The sequence below is a fragment of the Rhipicephalus microplus genome, chromosome 8 (genome assembly GCF_043290135.1).
Source record: "Rhipicephalus microplus isolate Deutch F79 chromosome 8, USDA_Rmic, whole genome shotgun sequence".
Classification (NCBI taxonomy): Eukaryota; Metazoa; Arthropoda; class Arachnida; order Ixodida; family Ixodidae; genus Rhipicephalus; species Rhipicephalus microplus.
The window spans coordinates 8616381-8634641 of record NC_134707.1 but is presented as its reverse complement, the minus strand read 5'-3'; the positions used below and the strand labels follow the sequence as shown (position 1 = coordinate 8634641).

Sequence of the window (18261 nt, the reverse complement as noted above, 5' to 3'; positions counted from 1 at the left end):
ACCACTAGCAGGGACTAGATGAAATAGTGGAGCCTGTTTTACTTGTGCACTGTTTCACTTCCTAAATAACTGATGCTTCCAGCTTCAATGTGGTGATTACAAGAGTAAGCCCAAGTCGTAGTAGGTTACACCAACGAAACGTGCATCCTGGTACGTGAGTAACGTTAGCGTGAAAGCCGATAGCCATAACGTCTAGGCAGTGCTGCCTCAATGTCATAGCAGCCACATTGTGTGCTTTCAGACAAAAAAAAAGAGGATGACCTTAATTTTCGGTCTGGCGGTCCCATTCCGCCTATTTTCCACAAGGCGGGTGCTCTCCCTAGTGACTATAACTTCCTTCTGCGATGCCCAAGGCTGGAAGTGCGCTTTTAGCTATTTAAACAGTAGGTACCTGGCGGTAATTCTCCACCTCCTGCAGCAGCGGGGTATGCTCAACTATTTCTATAAGGTTGTCCGATAGCCAGAGGCCATCGAACAACTTTATGGGGCTATCTTTCGAGATTAGTACCCAGAAATAACCAAGCGCCAGGTTGGTGTATCTCTCTACCCACTGGAAAAAACTGGTGGGTTCCCGGTCGGTGCTGGGAATCAAACCCGGCACCTCCTGCATTGAAAGCGGACGCTCTAAACATGTAGCCACCGCTGAGGTGGCTACATGCAGTGGCTACATGGTACCACCAGCAGAGACAGCGTGCGCTGTTTTGCCTCCTGTGTCATTCGTGCTCCAAGGCTTCAGTGTGATTACTAGGCAAATAAGCACTATTCGTACCTTGGTGATGTAAACAGAACATGTACCTTGGTAGGCAAGGAACATTTGGGTGAAAGGTGGCAGCCTGACCAAGAAATGAAGCACAGTGCCGCTGTTGCTGTAGTGTGAGCCGTAGTGGTACGGACCGAGCCACGGGTAGAACCGCTCTGACGGAGAAGCTGCCCGTTCCACCCGGAAGTTGTGACGGTAGTGCTCTTCACGCGCTGGGTCTTGAACTGCCATGGGACGTTCCAAGCACCTAGACGAGCAAAAAGACAGAGAGAAGTATAGCCAGTGCAGTTAGAACTTATAATTAACCATTACCTGAAAATCAATTATCGTTTAAATTTCCTAACTTTATCGCATTAGGCTACGTTATTCATATTGTAACGGGGAGTATTTAATAAGTTAACGCCGGTTGGGCTAACACTGCACAAAGTGCACAAGGATGCTGGGCAACAGGACAGGCCAGACACAGCACCACAACAACATCATTGTCTTTATTCTTTCTGTGTCATTTCTGCGCCCATGCCTGAGGTACCTTTCTATACCCGTGACAATATGAATAAATGCATCTACAAGTTATGGTGACCCCGCTACTAACTGCAGCGAATGATCACTGCGGGTTCACGCTTAGCGAGCCACAGGGCCGCGACTCGGTCACTTACTGGCGTGTAGCGCACCACTCCACGCGCTCGCTCAACTAATCAGGCGTTTAGCGCGGCGTGGCAAAACAGACAGTGTTTTAACACAAAACACACAACACTTTATTGCCCTTGGCGGCACTCCGAACGACAGCACAATGTCCGCTCCCGGGACGCGGGGAGTAAAGGCACCCGCACGCGGACGTTCACAATAAGGGGGGGAAACCACGAGCACGTCGCAGCTGGCAATGGCGAGCTTTGACACTCCGGTCGGGAAAAGGTCCCTCGCGGCTATGCTGTGCACTCTCACGATGGCCACTGGGCCTGGTCACGAGTGCTAAGGCAAACCTCGTACGCGTAGGCCTACAGCAAGTGCGGCTCGGTGTGTTACGACCACTTAAGCACTAGGCACCGCTGTGGGCTTAGCGTACGGTACCGAAGCTAGCACTCAAGTAAACACACCTGCCGAGGTGCCACAGGCCACCCCAGGCAGGCTACAGTCCGGCGATTCCCAAAGGGGACGCGGACGAAGGAAGACACGTGCTTACCCGGCGCCGACCACGGAAAAGAGCGCTCCCTCGGTGCGCGCGTACCGCGTGCCATGCTCGCACGTGGCGCCATCTAGCGCCACGTGCCGTTATCAGAGCAGAAAGAGCAAAAGGATGTGGCCGTGCGGCAGAATGCCCGCGAAATGGTCGCGGGCATGCCTCAGATCCCCACAAAGTACTGGCATGATACAGAACCTGGCCAGTATAAGTTTCAATGTAGCAGTTTTTAATTGTAGAAGTGCCAAGCTCTCGCAAATTTCTATGTGCAGCACACGATCAGCAAGTCCTGTTGAATACTTTGAAACTCTTTGGAAAGTACTGCATATTGGGCAAATTGGTGCATGATGAAATCATAAGGTTATAGCGCAGCCCTCTTTGAGTGTGAACAAAAATAAGCCAGTGAAGAAGGGAAATACTGATTACAGGATGAGCGCTAGACTTCGTACTTTTGTTTATTGCAGGACCCTACAGCACATCGTGTAGCCAACCTGGTTTACCGCGCACATTACAAAAACCTTAAGGGGGGACGTGGCAAGTAAAACTAATTTTTTTATTAATGTACTGTTTGTGATGAAATTTGGTGTGTGTATGTGGATGATTGTGAGGATTCCAAATATGAAAACCGTTTTCAAATACCTCTTGTACTTTTTGAGTTACAAGCATAATTATACTAATTAATGCTCTTCACACTTAAAGAGATAATTATTGCTAAATGAAATTATTTTTTCATATTATTATGTTCCCAAAGCATCAACTTGTGCAAAGAAGCTATTAGTTGATTTTTCTAGTTCTTGTAACCATAAATAAAATTTTTAAAACATGGATGTTGTTTTGCGCACACATCGCAGTAATTATAAAATGTGTTCTAAAAATTTTAAATGATGAGTAAGAAGAGAGATAAAGCTTTATTGCACTGCTAAAGGCCTCCTGAGCCTAGTGCAAAAAACGGAACGACTCTATCAGTCTTTGTTAGAAAATGACAGATGTTCTAGCGAAGGCACATAGGCGAAAATCAAGAGTTGAGAAAACTGACTTTGAAAGTTCACTCTTGTTTGGAAGTTCACAACATGCCTAAAACACTCAGAATCCTCCTGGGCAGTAATCCTGAGATGCTGTGGCCTTGGCCTCTGTAGAGCGCAACCCAGTTTTGCGCTTCTTTGTCGTGGAAAAATGCGCCTTTTGAGCCCTCTTTACCCTTTTGGCATCCTTTTCGGCTGCTCGCCGCAAAGAGCAGTCTCCTGGATTGAAGCCCAGTTGAGCAGTGATCTCTTGCAGCGCACTCTTGCAGCCACCATTGAAACGGCAGACTGCATCTGCAACTGCACTTTCCACACTTCGAAGGGAGGCGAACTGGCTCTTGGACTGGAGTGACCAAATGAGGCTGTTCATACTCTCCACAGCGTTCTGGGTTTTTCCCTGCGCACACCTTTCAAGGAGCTCTTTGTTCGAGAGGCGCTTGTAGATTGGCAGCAGTGCCACTCGCACGTGAGGGGGCAGTTTATGTTTGTGAGGCGGCAGCGGCTCTCCCTTGGCCAATGCCTGATTGTGCGGGCACCAGGAGTCAGTCCCACTTGGGCACAGGTCGTGGTGTGGATCCTGGTCTGTGGATGTTACATGGTAATAAGTGGCCATGATGGCCCTCTCCATGCCAGGAACATCGTTGGGGTGGCTCTTAATGGCCCAGCCATAATAATTCGTCAACTTCTTTATCAGGCCCTGCGTCAGCCGGCCTTTGCCACCCATGCTCAGTCCTCGGCCTTTGGATTTGTGCTCATCAAGAAGGTTGCGCAAGGAAGTGCCCATTCTTTTTTTCACATGGTTCACACACTCCTGTTTCTTAATCACCATGTAGCCATACACCTTGTCTTGCGTGAGGGCAAGGTACGTACGGCTGTCACCGTCGCAGAGCACATTGATGTATCGAAGCTTGTACTTGGTAAACGATCTTTCAAACATGATCCTAGCTGCTTCTACTTCCATTTGGCCTGCATTAGCATCGGTGTTCTTTTGGCACTGTGGCTTGTGTTTCTCAAGCCACTCCTCATAGTTGTCGTCACCAGGCTTGGGGCCAACAGCACAGCCTTGGCAGTAGTTGGACAGGACACAGTGGTCCAAGACCAAGCCTGTGTACAGCTCGATTACACAGCCCACGCCAATATGACTTCTGTGCCCCCTCGTCATCCACGTGCCGTCGTAAATGACGTCAATGTTGCCTGGCACTCCTCCTAGGTCCTTGTAAATGTCATGCACCTTCTGTGCACTTTCTGCTTCAATGCGGGTGGCAGCTGATGTGGTGGCAGCAGGGTGGCTGTACTTGCTTTGCAGTCTCTGGTAGGACTTGTGGTGCAGTGCTCGATGCGAAATGTCCATCGCAGAAAAAATGTCATTTATGGCAGATTGCTTTCTGCCAACTGACTGCACAGCCCTCAAAGCACGCACGTTTACCTCAAAGGGGTTCGTTTTTTGTTGCCCGGAGCACCTCGGGGACGACCACGCACTGTTCACTCTGCCACAATTGTCACAAAAAAGTTCCATCCTCGCTGCGAGTCCAAGACAGTGCGTAGTCTCGAGGCGTATCGACCCTTCGTCGCACTTGTTGCACTTTACTGACGGAAGCAGACCGTTCAGCATCTTCTTATTTACAATGAAGAATGTGGAGTCCTTACCGCCGTCATTTTCGTCGCAGCCTTCGTTCAGAAGCTCGAGCTTCCGCTTTGAAGCGGACTTCGATGCTACGGCATCCAAAACATCCCGCCTTGTCTGCGCCCGCTGCGCGATTTCTTCACTGCTCGGAATCTGGGCCGAAACTCGCGATAGAATGTTCGACGCGCGCACGCCCGGAGTTGCAACGGCTGCCGACGCGGTGCCACCGCAAGCGGGTTTGCGAGAGCGTCCATCACGGTCGACGGCATCCGGCGGTCTGACATACGACGATGTGGCACCTTCCACACTCTCGGCCTCACAACAATCAGCGAAGGGTCTGAGTAGAGGCTCCGTGACGCTTGAAGAGCATGCTCCGTCCGGAACTGCGACTGGGACGGCAGCCGCAGTCGTCTGCCCTTTGTTCCAAGCTTTCCGACGCTTGCCGTACTTGTGGACGCTCCGGAACTTTTTTTGCGGCAACATAGCACCGCAGTATGAGCAAGCACTCAGAAGAGACCACCGATGTAAACAAAGCTTGGTAAAAAAAAGCACGCGAACTATCACAAAAACAGCAAACTGGCAAAAAACGAAGCGCACGCCGGATGATTCTCGACACGGCGGCCGCAGATGCGCTCGCGCTTCCAAGGTTGCCAAGGTGCGCGGCGCAGCTTTGACCAGTAAGAGGTCGCGCCTGCTACCACGTGACCCGCGCAGCCAATTGCCGTTCTTCGTTTTCGTTTTTTTACTTGCTCCTCGCGCTTTTATTTTCACTCGGCGAAATACGAGACCGCGACCATCAGGAAGCCGGCTTTCTCCTCTTTCCAAAGCTACCAAAATGGCGGCCCACGGTCAACAACTTGGCGCGTTTGTGCGGCGTGAACAACACCGTTTCAGGGGCTTTTTTTTCGCACTTTTCGGCGACTAGCCTCGGCAAAAACACTATTTGCGGGATTTGTAGCGCACGTTTCGCTGTAATATTTTAGAACAAGGAAGTTGAAGGTCTGAAGATTACGAAAAAAAATAAATCAGAAAATCGCATATTTTGACCAAAATCGGCACTTTACTTGCCGCGCCCCCCCTTAAGCGTGTGGCGCAGCACACGTGATAGAAAATGTAGCTTTAAGCAGATTGTTAAACTAACAATTCAAGATCAGTATATTACTGCCCACGCCCAAGAAAATCAAGCTCTTTCTCAGATCAGGTTACAGATGGCGTACTCACACACAGCACCGCACATTTTGCAATAGAGTTCACCTCAATGATTTCTCGTGTCAGCTGGTTCTGGCTGCGGACCGAAATGATACATTGGTAAAACAACGGAGTGCATGCACACGTCTTACAATGCATAGTCAGAACACTACCAGAAGAAACTCATTTTTACATTGTTACAGTGCTCGCGCAGGGGGTAATGGACACACCTACCAGTCTGTCATGTGTAAACTGTGTCGCACGACAGAGGCAACATTTGCACAACAACTAGAGAACAGTCAACAAACCTAGTCACACGCTTCTTTGTACTGGTCCGATGCGGCTTCTTAGAATTCGTAAGCTTGCATAGTCGACCTAGTTTTGCTGGAGCCGACAACACTACGTGTACGTTTTCTCTCGGGGCTATGTTTTTCAAATGGTGTGAAATTTTGTGTACATACGGTATGACACCGGTTTTTCTGGCATCGGGCTCAGCATTGTCCTGTAGCCATACCCACCTATGTGAACCATGCAACAAGCACACAGTCACTCAAACCTGCATTAACACTAGCTGGATAGCCTGTCATGGATAAGCGTCTGCTTAGTCCAGCAAAACTAGCAGCCATAGCGTGATGGCATGACTTCATCAAGATTTTTATAATGTGAGTGGCACACGTTTTAAACCAGGTGAGCCATATAATGTGCTGTAATGTCCTGCAAGGAACAAAAGTTGGAAGTATAGCGCTCATCCTTTCTTCTGTATTTCCTTCTTCACTGGCTTCTTTTTTTTTTTCATGCTCAAACAGAGCTGCGTTATAACCTTACGATTTCGATGCTCTTCTGGCTTATTTCAATATTCTTGTTCAAGTGACATAGGTTGTCTGTCTTAATCTGCACTGAACTGTAACAATTACAACCTAAAGAAGAATCAAAATGAGGAAGCAACTTGTTAGTGATGGGGATCAAACCCGCAACGTTGGCATTACGCAGACTGCAAAAAGTGCAACCAACATCTCCCCACTTTACAAAGTAAAATGCTCCAGTCATCATGAAAGAATTATTACAGAAGTGGTGTCCAATAGAACCTACCGAAAGTTGGCTGAATCACTTAGGTCCAACACATCGTCGGCGTAATTTGAGAGCACGAACGGGAACACTGGGTACTGCATGAGGTCATTGAAAGAGCGACCGGCCAACTTGTTCAGCTGTGTCAGGTAGTCGAAGTTCCCCAGGCATCGCTCCTGCCAACGATGACTCAGCGATTCCAGCGACTCCGATGGATCTAGGTCCAGATGAGGGCACTGCCACAGTTGACGACAGAATTCGTTCCGATCCTAACAATAAAGAAAAAAAAGCAACAGTTGGCAGTCTAGGTCCAGGTCCAGAAGTGCGTAGTTTGCGTAATTTTGACAAATTCAGCAATCTCCAAAGATTTTTCAGTAATATATCAGCAAAAAAAAATTTTTCAGCCACTACCACTTTATTAGCACATCTTTTATATCACAAAACCAAAACCTTCAATCACAACAAATACTAATTCATGTGTACACTGTGCATTGGAGAACACTGAGACAAGATGACCGACTTTTGAAGAAGCTACAGCTTCGGATGCATGATTTCAGAAAACTGTAGAATCGTTGCTTCTGCCTAACCTTGTCCTAATTTACTTCTAGAGCGCCTGCATCACGAAGTTTCACTTGCGTCATGAGGATCAGCGCCGATCTATATTTTGTCCGCTATTATCATCACTGCTGTGATCATCCCATCACCTTATACATGCACAACTACGGCGCAAGAACTTCTCTCAACAGTGTAAAATTACCCCAGTCTGGCGTCAAATAACCTCTTCTTATGTCTGCACATTCCGTCGTTTTATTTTATTAGCCAATCCTCAGCCATTCTAGGGCCTGTTTCTATTCCTTTGCTACAGCCCAGTCACTCTGATGCAACACAGATTATCAGCTCATTGTGCTACATTCCCCAACACTTCAATTGAACTAGAGCATAGCCTACTATACTTCAACTATAATCTATGCTGATGCCTCTCAATCTCTCATTACCATACCTATTATCCACATGATAGGCAAGAAACCTCCCTAACAAGCTATGGAACTGCTGAACTACACGTGATGCCAATCAAACATGAGCTGCCCCGCAAAAGTTACCTGTGTCGTGTGGAAGGCTAGCAACGCAGTGACTCCGTTGCGCAGGAAGAGCTCAAGCGCGTTGTCGCGAAGCCGGAACCTTCGTAGGAGCACTTCCTGGACATCTTTATAAGGCCACACTTCGTGCCTGGCTTCAACTTCCCCCAAGGAGCCCTGTAGGTATAAAAAAGGGGGGGGGGGGGCAGCAGCCAAAAAACACAGGATATGCCGAATCAGTTCCACCGATGCCCACAAGGCATAGAGAAAAAGAAAAGATATAAAAAAAGAACTATTATCCAACCAGTTGCAGCACAAAGCTAAAAGAAAATCCACATGATTTCCTCAGAAATAAATCATCCCAGTTCACAAAAATATTTTTTCTGGAGTGCTTTACTGGGCACTCAAACTTCATAATGGTGGCATTCTAAGCCAATCACAGTTTTCCAATGGCTAAATTTGACATGGTTCAGAACAGCACCCCTGGTCCAGGGATGAATTATTCATAACTGTGAAATCTCGATACGACTCTCAAGCGACGACTAAAAATCAGCTGGCTTGTTATTTGAAAAGTCATTGTAGTGAAAGAATTAAAAATGTATGCAAAAAAAACAAATGCAAACACGCAAGTCGCCTACCTGTGTTCTGTATACAAAATACACTAAATATAACGAAACCACTGCACATTGTAGTGTACACATATCCCACAGGAGTATGACCACTAGCTTGGGCTCGACGTTAGTGAACCACAGGGCCCCGTTCACTATTTCCTTGAGTGAACAACTAACGTTGCTGCACAAGTGCCCTTTCAACCAGCCAATGGGCCAAGTGCAGCATAGAAAGTACACGATACTGCTCTCAAACAGTTTGCAAGACTTTATTTCTCAACACCAAGTACGCAGTACAGTACCGGTTGCAAAGGCCGCGAGAAAGCAAAGGAGGCTTATCCACGCCACGGGCAAAAGTGCAACACAAAGGGTGCCGTGAGTGCATCTTCGCGGTCAAAAAAGCTCATAACAACACGCCGCTGAGGGAAACGGTTCCTCACAACTATGCCGCATGCCCTCGCGATCAGTGACCACCGGACCCGATCGCTCGAGCAAGGGCAAACATCGCTCACGTTGGCTTCCATAGGTACGGCTTAGCGCAGCATGACCATGCGTGAAACACCACACCGCTCTTCGGCCTAGCGTTTGGAAGAGGCAACAAAAGGTAAGCATTCGCTGAGGGCCCAAGGCACCGTTGGTGAACTCCATCCACACGAGCCCCAAGAATAAAAGAGCCGACGAACGAGAAAAGAAAGACGTTCGCTGTCCAGGGAGCTCTTGATTCGCACCGTGCATGCGTAACGTCTTGTGAGACCCAGTCCGGCGCCACAGTCGACATCCGGTTCCGGGTGAGAGAAATCAACGTCACTCCTGCTCTCCACGATCTATCCTGATGTGGGCAGCTCGATTGCTGAAACTATGACTGAGTGTGCACGCGTGTGCTGCCGAATGTGCTGTGTTTATCTTTCTTCCCTCTCTGCTCTCTATCTTTCATCTCCCCTATCCCCCTCCCATGCGCAGGGTAGCAAACCGGCTGCCTATAGGCTGGTTGACCTCCCTGCTGTTCTTTTCCTCCTATTTTCCTTCCTTCCTCGATTTCTGAAAGGTATGCATCCTTATTACGCACTGCGAAGCATCATTGTTAAATGGCAATTCTTCGCGTTGCTTTGCACGCACTGTTTGAACATCGTCTTCGCTTTCGTCCTCATTTCCTTCTCACGACAGATGGTATGGATCTTATCGGTCACCAGCTTGTGTTAAAATTTTTGAACTCAGTATTATGTGCTTGTCGTGCTACGCTCAGCTCCTCTGCTGCTTGCACGTGCACGTGCAGCGGAGCCCTAGCTCACGAGGCGACAGCAAACGCAGCCCTGTGGCTCGCTGAGTTCGAACCAGCGCTAGTGGCACGTATTCCTGTGAGATACGTGCACACTACAACACTCCATGCAGTCAGGTGCACTACCCGATTTTAACCTTGTCACCTCTGTAACAATCATTAGCTTGATCAGCCTAATTTCAACCCAATCATCTCACCAACAGCCCATCTGTTCATGAGCTGGCAAAAGTGAAAGACAGGTATTACAGTAAACATTCCATAAGCCATGCTGCAGGCATCACTAAAAAACTCCCAAGCATTTCCCCGAGGGTGAACATGGTTAAGTGCGAATGCACGGGGGAATGCTATGAGGGGGAGTAAAGTTAAAATCAGTTGGCAACACTGATATCGGTGTCAGTAACGCACATTATATCCAGATGGTAGCGTTGCCTCCGGGACATCCATCGCACGACCCACTCTCGACGGGAGACTGAGAGAGAAGGCGGTCGCGCGAGAGAGAGGGGTGCGCACGCAGCTGCAGCGAGCGAGGAGAGCGGAGGTGCGAGCGAAGGGGGAGAGGGACTATCAGCGTCACGTCCGTGGCTTATTCGGTAGAGCGTCGCGCTGCGGCCCGCCAAGTCCTCTTTCTTTTAAAGATAAAGAGATGACTGCGGATGCCGCCGACGGCGTTGGATGGTTTGGGGTCGCTTATGAAGTGTATTCACACTTAATACAAGAGACTAAATGTCCATCGTATGTGAGTAATAAACAAGTGAACCAAGTGAACAAGTTTCTTGAAGCTTACCTTGTACTTTCCGAGTTGGTCGGGCACAAACTGGAGACTGGTTTCACCTGCGTCAAAAGAGACGTGAAGGAAATATGCATTAAGAAATTTCATTGCAGTAGTGACAATACAACAGACTCTCAGCTAATGAAAATCTCTTATACTGCCTTTTATACGATTGGTTTTATACTTGTATTCGGCACACCCGTTCATCTTTCAGTAAATGAAACTCCTTTAAAAAGAAACACATTTTCATGGTCCTGTCAGGTTCAATTTAATCAGGGTCTACCATATAAAAAGCATGGTCTCTTGCAGCTCACCGAGCAGAACTTCTCCAGGCATGTCCGACGAGGGGCAGATCTTGATGCACTTGCAGGTGTGACTGGAAAAGATTTATTCGGGTTACACAGAAGTCGGCAAAAAATTAAACACGTGAGTTTCAAACATGCGTCATACTCACGTGATCCTTTCGTTGATATACAGATGGTGCAAGAAGGTGGCCGACTCCATGCGCGAGGCACCTGTGTCGTAGAGGAAGTGCAGAGGCGGCAATGCCACCTTCTGATCTGGAGGGAAAAAAAATGGCCAAGCCCAAGTTGTCAAAATCTTACACATCTGTCATGCCGATAAACTTGTTCGCCCATCCAATGCATACAAATTGCAAAAGATGTTTCAGTAAGGCAACTCCTGAACAAACTTGCATAATAGTCATATATAAAGAACGAGCATCACGAGTCAAAACAGTTACTATCTGTTTATGAGATGTTTCATAGTGAAAAAAAAACTGAATATTGACTTAATTGACCCTTTAGAGTTTGTTGAAGTGCATAAAAATTTGACTACACAAGCACTCTTTGCACTACACTGCCATTAAAATGCCACAGGTAACCAAACTTGCAAGCAACAGCACAACAGCACTGCTGCCAAGCCATTTCGGCAGATGGTACCAAAGTGGGTCTCACAACAAAAATAAGCAAACAAATGCCAAATGTGGGGAATACAAAACCAGGAAAGAATTTTATCTACCACAATCAATTTACTACAACACCTCTTTTGAAGTAAATTGCCAAAGTCTAGACAGCAAGCAACCAAACTAAACCATAAATTTAAAAGCGTGCTGCAGCTATGCCGAGCGCAGTCATTTCAATAAATAGTGGTGTTGAGACTGACTTTTCTGGTGTTCAGGAAGCATGAACTTCTCGTCAACTGGCAGGAAGGCCCGTCGCAGGCGTCGCCGGATCCGTGACGGACCTTCTGTGGGGTCCAGCTCCCAGGCAGTGGGAAAACTTTCCGAAAGATGCCACGGTGCCCTGTGCACAATAAGCGCATCAGAGATCAATCATATGCTGTCATATCCATCCTACACTGTCGAAGGTTGACTGAGGAGCAGTTGTAACTTGCTCCCTTCTGTTCCAAGTCTGGTCATAACCTTCAGCAGCACAACCAATAGGACAGCAAAAACAATATACTATTTGTCCTTCTTTGCTGCCTTGTTCCCTGCATTGTCCTCAATGTTATACTGAGCGATCAAATCATACAGTCACAATTCACAGCTCCATTGCATACATATATCTGCAGTAAAGGTGCACTGCCCTTTTCTATTACAACTTACTACTGAATAGTTTGACTGCATAATTATAGTGTTGAGTCAGAATGCAATTATCTTGCACATTCATCTTGGATATCTCCCTCCAATGGCTTGGTTGCTCACCCAAGTGACACGAATTCGAATCCTATTAAGGCAGGCACTTTTCAATGGAAGTGAAATGCTGGAGGCTCATGTCCTTAGATTAAGGTGCATGTTAAAAAACCCCAGGTGGTCGAAATTTCTAGAGCCCTCCACTACAGTGTACTTGTTATTGATGTTGAGCCAGATATTATTATTATTATTATTATTATTATTATTATTATTATTATTACTGGGTAGTTCTAAACTTCGTCTGTAGTACTCATTAACAGTTCTACGCTGTACAGTTAAACCTGGATATAACGAAATTGATGAAGTCTCGGAAAAATTTGTTATAAAGAGGTTTTCGTTATATGCAGGTTCAGTATGAAAATTCGGGAAATAAATGCGCGAATTAAACAAGAGGGGTACTGAAGGAGAGCTAACCCAAAACACTTATTTTACAGTAAAAAAAATCTGCATTATTATTGCAATAGCAATTACATGGACACACTCGGTGGGTTTTTTCCGTCGCCACCATGTTCCGTATTAAGTCCAAATTGATAAGATGCCCCCGCGCATCGTAACTTCACGAGCGGGTAAAAGCGCGCGAGCGCTGTTGAAGCAGAGATCAAATGAGTCAGTCCATTCCTATCACCTGGAAAGTGCATAAGATAACATCTCCCGCGTGTTAGAACTGCCGTCGAATGCTCAAACAGAAAGTAAACCACACGTCTTGAACAAGCATGAAACAACACAGGTATGATGGGGTGAGGGGAGGGGATCGCTCGAGTAGCAATAATTGGTGCAGTTATCCGATGCAACGAATAAGAGTAGCAATAATTAACTTGGATTTTAAGGGCAGTTGCGATGGCTGGTGCGCTTGCTATCTCAGCGAGTATCAGTGCAGTTTCAGCGCGAAGGAACTGTGTGAACAGAGCACTTCTCCCTGGAGCAGCCATATTTGCTCACACCAGCATTTTGTAGGAGTTCCGTGATATCCGATCCAAAAGGATTGGGTGCAGCCTTACTTCATGTACCATTACAATTTTGTGCTATCGGGTTCATTGCATTGCATTCAACGCACCGTCGTGTTGCCAGAACTAATCAGCTAATCGCGAAAGCTACCAGCCTGCGGACTCTCGGTGCGGAGCAAGACGGCAAAGCAGGTGACCAGTCAACCTCCAAAGAGCCGTCGTCACCGTGATCTTGGAGAGTTCCCATGAATTGCCTCGTCTGACATCCCCTCAGTGAGGACGACAAGGTTGTCCGAAATTGAGAAAAGTCACAGTTTCCCCGCAAACGCGAAGCAATTAATGACTGCAATAGCAACAATTTTGAATGTAACCCTAAGAACGGCAAGCAGATTGAAACGTGCAATGCGCTGCTCACGCACAAATGACGCATGAGTACAATTCGCAGGACGAGAGCAAACTAACGATGTTTACCGCTCGACACTTAACGCACTGTTTAAACAAAAACGAGGCATGAAACGTAATCACAGGTACAGATATGAGTGCAAACTAACAAGTGCCCCAGTTTTTACTTCGTTGTTCTTGAATAGCGCACTCTTTTCGCAAACGGCGCCTGTCCAGCGAGCCAAGTAATCTTTGTGCGCCCGGCGACTAAACGCAATTGTTCCGGTCAAAGTCGAAGGCGCTATTTTCCCCACAGAAGGATAAGCACGCACGCACAGTCATCTACCCCCCCCCCCCCCCTCTTCCCTCTATTCGCAGGGCAAAGTACGCGTGGGAGATGAGCGTGTGTCGGCGCATCGTGACAAACTGGGTGCCGAGAGCGGGCGGCTTTTTTTTTTTTCCTTTCTTTCTTGAGTTTTCATGTTGGATACGTACATATACAGTGAATGACGGTTGCGGCGGTGACTGCATTTAATCAGCCACAACTCTCCACATAAATGCTACGGCAATAAAAAAAAAAGCAAAGCTGAACGTCGTCAGCGGCCACACCATGCACGCGCGGTGAAACTACGCACGCGCGCACGGCGTCGAAAATGATGAGTGAACGACACGGACACAGACGCGGATACTGCGGAAAACTGCTTTGTAAAGCACCCTCCATATGCAGCGCACCCTCCATATGTGACACTAAGCGTGGCACTGCCAACGCACAAAAGTAGTTTTCTTTCTTCCTTTTTTTTTATTTTGGTTTGGAGTGGGGAGGCGGGGCACATTCGCATGCGCGGCGGCAGGAACGGCAGCAACGCCAGCTCATCATAGGGTGCAAGCCCGCCCGCCCGCCTCGCGCTCTCCCACGCACCATAACGAGCGCTTGCTCTCACCTGGTGCGCTGTGCACGCCGTGCCGCTTCGCTTTTTTTGGCGGCGGGACAGCCACGGAAGATGCATGCTCGTAACAAAATGAGGAGCGAAATTCCTAGATTGTCCGTGGGGAAATTTCGTTATATCAAGGTTGTCTCCCACTGTTACTTTGTTACATAGAGGTCGTAAATATGTGTGCTTCTATGGAGCAACAGCGGGGAATAGAAAAACTTTATTATATCGAGAAATTCGTTATATGGAGATTCGTTATAAGCAGGTTTAACTGTATTCCTACTGCATAGATGTTCTGTGTAGTTATAGGGCAACGATCTGTATGGTGCAGTTATCCGATGCAACAAATAAGAATAGACAGACATCTGAACCAGTGTGCACACAGCACATGAACGCACCTTTCGTGCGTGAGCTGTGCTGCCAGGCGTGACCAAGTCTGTTTGAGCACCATGTCTCGACCCGACCTTGCCTTGGCTTCGTGTAGTACCTCCTTGCGAAGTGCATGAAGCAGTTCTGCGACTGAGCGGGTCACCTTGGCCCCTTCGGCAACCACCTGCGATGCCTTGGACTCGAGTTTCCTCAGTCGACTATTCTTGCTGCGACGTAGAAAAGCGACAGGCACTCAACTCATATTACAGAGGGAGATTCGGCAAGCTCAAAGATTTGTTCCGACTTGTTTTGCAGCATTAAAAATAATTATCTATTAGGTGTGTACAAATATTCGAGTGCTTCAAATGGATATTACAGCATTGAATTTGCTTCATCAAGACAGATAGATAGGCAGAAAAATTTATTAAGGTCCTAAGAAACACCACAGCTCAAGCTGACAAAGCACCAGGCCGCTGCTTTTGGGTAGGCCGAGCCACATCACCACAATGGGGGCCCTGTAGACAGCCCTGAGTTGATGTACTTCACAAATTTTCAATTTACAGATATTAGAAGAGTTCTGCCCTCTCTCTAGAATAATCTGCTGTAACAATAAAGAGTAACTTGTGCCTATGTACAACTAATGAAACCAACAGACAGTCAAAGCAAAGCAAAGCATGAGGTACATTATTTGTTGTCTTCATTATGTGAACAGCTATGGTTTTGATTTGAATGAAGATGGACAAAAAATCACCTTTTCTGTCAGTAAAATCTGGATTCATAAACACAACGAAAATTGTGGGATCAGATCCCATAGAGGGAAGGGGCAGTCATTCATCCACTCTTGACTTTAGGTCATTACACTCTAACTTAAAAAAAATAACAAATAACGTCTCTTATGCTTTCGTTTGCTTGACTGTCTCTATGTTTAATTAGTTGTGTCTAACGAAAATAGGAGCCCCTCAAGCAATTCTCATCTTTATACTCTGTACCTAAGCAGAATCCCAACCAGAATGAGATCATGGTTGCTGCGTTCAGCTGAATCGCTATAACTGCTGCTTGTTTCTTGCCACCCAATTTCAATAAACCTCAAACTGCTTAGGCACAGGCCCTTCATTTTCGCTACATAGCAAGAATCTTTTGTGAACGCAAGAAAATAAGCTCCATGCTACCTCACATGGGAATAGTATTCACATGGGAATAGAAAGGTAGCTCCATGCTACCTCGCATAGGAATAGTAGGCAATAGTCCTAAAATATCTCACCACTCCTAAGCATACCTTCCAAGCAGTGTCAATGCCAGTTCTTTACAATATCCATGAAAACAAGTCGCCATCAATCAACTCAACTGCAAGAGGATTACAAGCTGCGCGACACAAACTGGCAATAGAGAGCGTTCCACATTCGCCGTAGTGGCTACGAGTGACAATGACTAGTACTACCAGGCATGCATGCGCAGCATTATCCAATAAAGTCAACAGCCCGACAACCACCACTGTAGCTCAAATGGTAGAGCATCAGAAGCATTATCCGAAGGTTGCAGCTTCGGTCACTGCCAGGGGCAAGTTGTTTCTCCTTCCATTGTAATATCTGAACATTTAGAATACTGTAATTACTACAATACAGTTAAGAAACTACAAATAACCTCCCACATACCTTCCTTGGCCTCATTGTCTGATAGCTTTTATTGAGGTTGCATGTAATATTAAAAAAAAAGCAAGCCCTCAAGTTCCCCTCATTTCATTCAAGCCTACATCAAGTTCATTCGAATCGAGACCCGTTTCCTTTACCGTTCGGGGCCGAGAGCAGTCTGTGACAGCCAGGCCTCCCGCTGGGCCGTCCACTGGTTCAACCAGCGTTCTTTGATCTGCTTCTCGTCGGTCTGAACTTCATGCCTTGGATTTCTCGGCAGGACACTGGGCAGCTCCTGAGCCAGCACGGCCACCAGCGACACGACCGCACTGCCAACGTTAGCGCCGGAACGAGCTGCCGATGCAAGTAGCATCTCTTCAGCAAAGGTCCTCACTTGCAGCCGAATCTGAAACACGCGAATCGGCCACTATGAACTGATGCCGTGAAAAATGATCAGTAGTACAAGGAACAGAGTCGAAAAAAAAAAAAAAAAAGACGGGAGACGACACTTCTTTCTTTGACAGCCATCTGAGCCCCGTATTTGTGGGTTACATAACACAACCCAGCTCAGCCATCCATTTTAGGTGTGCTGTGTGTCAAAGTTCACAGATCAAGTCAATTTTAGATCGACTAGGTTAAGCACAGGGTGAACTTGCGTACATCGCTCGACGATCCCAGTGTGGCCTTGAGGGCTTGCCTGTGTTGCTCGCAGGATATGAGGACCTCCGCCACGTGGACGCGCAGTGTGGGATGCTGGCCAGGAGCAAGAAGGTTGACACAAAGCCTTGAGAGCTGTCGCGAGAGATACAGTGGGGCCATTAATCAGTATCAACTACCAATGCTGATTGATTGATTTATATATATACGGTGTTCAACATCCCAAAACCACGTTATGATTATGAGAGACGTCGTAGTGGAGGGCTCCAGAAATTTCGACCAACTGGGGTTCTTTAACGTGCACCCAAATCTGAGCACACGGGCCTACAACGTTTCCGCCTCCATCGGAAATGCAGCCGCCGCAGCCAGGATTAGATCCCGCGACCTGCGGGTCAGCAGCAGAGTACCTTAGCCGCTAGACCACCGTGGCGGGGCTATCAACTACTAATGCGAGAAGCTGCAAAAGAAGAGGTGCATGTGATAAATGTGACAGTAACAATTGTCCCAACTACTTCACAAATGTATGACTCCCCAGGTCATTGCTGTCGATGACTGTACAGGTCACTGGCACACTCACTCTCATTACATTACTATGGAAACTATGCTGGCTGTACAAGCTGGCATTAATGATAGCAAAAGTGTGCAATGCCTTCAATCATATAACTGAATTTTCGAAATTTCCACCACGTAATATCTATACTAAAAATTCAAACTAGCATCACAAACTAATTAGTTTTCAGGTTAACAGCACAAAAAGTTAGAAATTAATGCCCTCTGAAAAACACTTGAAACTTACCTCCATTGATTGATTGATTTGTTGGGTTTAATGTCTCAAAATCACCATATGGAAAACTTACCCCTATGTTCGAAAATGCTCCTTGACTTGAACGTGATTTGTCACCGTCTTCAATGCAACACAAACGCATCTGGAACACACTGTCTTTAGGCAGTGCCAAGGCAGCACAAAGGTGTTTTGAACCCGCTGCATTGAAGGCGGTGGCAAGTCAAGTTCAAGACAAGGAGTGTTTCTGAATACGGGGATCACCATCTTAATGAAGGCAAGTGCATTTCGATAATGATGTCGTTGCACTA

At 47.0% G+C, this 18261-nt stretch overlaps 1 protein-coding gene across 4 annotated transcripts in view; it reads right to left on the bottom strand.

Annotated features, from left to right (window-relative positions):
• mv (lysosomal-trafficking regulator mauve) overlaps window positions 1-18261 on the bottom strand; it is a 111349-nt gene that overhangs the window by 25065 nt on the left and 68023 nt on the right. For all 4 annotated transcript variants that reach the window (XM_075870935.1, XM_075870931.1, XM_075870932.1 and 1 more), the window contains 10 exons: window positions 17173-17304; window positions 16671-16918; window positions 14914-15111; window positions 11730-11869; window positions 11020-11125; window positions 10880-10941; window positions 10581-10627; window positions 7937-8089; window positions 6861-7105; window positions 796-1007 (listed from right to left, as the gene is read on the bottom strand). In XM_075870935.1, coding sequence (XP_075727050.1) covers window positions 796-1007; window positions 6861-7105; window positions 7937-8089; window positions 10581-10627; window positions 10880-10941; window positions 11020-11125; window positions 11730-11869; window positions 14914-15111; window positions 16671-16918; window positions 17173-17304 — 1543 coding nt within the window. The remainder of the gene's footprint in view (window positions 1-795; window positions 1008-6860; window positions 7106-7936; window positions 8090-10580; window positions 10628-10879; window positions 10942-11019; window positions 11126-11729; window positions 11870-14913; window positions 15112-16670; window positions 16919-17172; window positions 17305-18261) is intronic.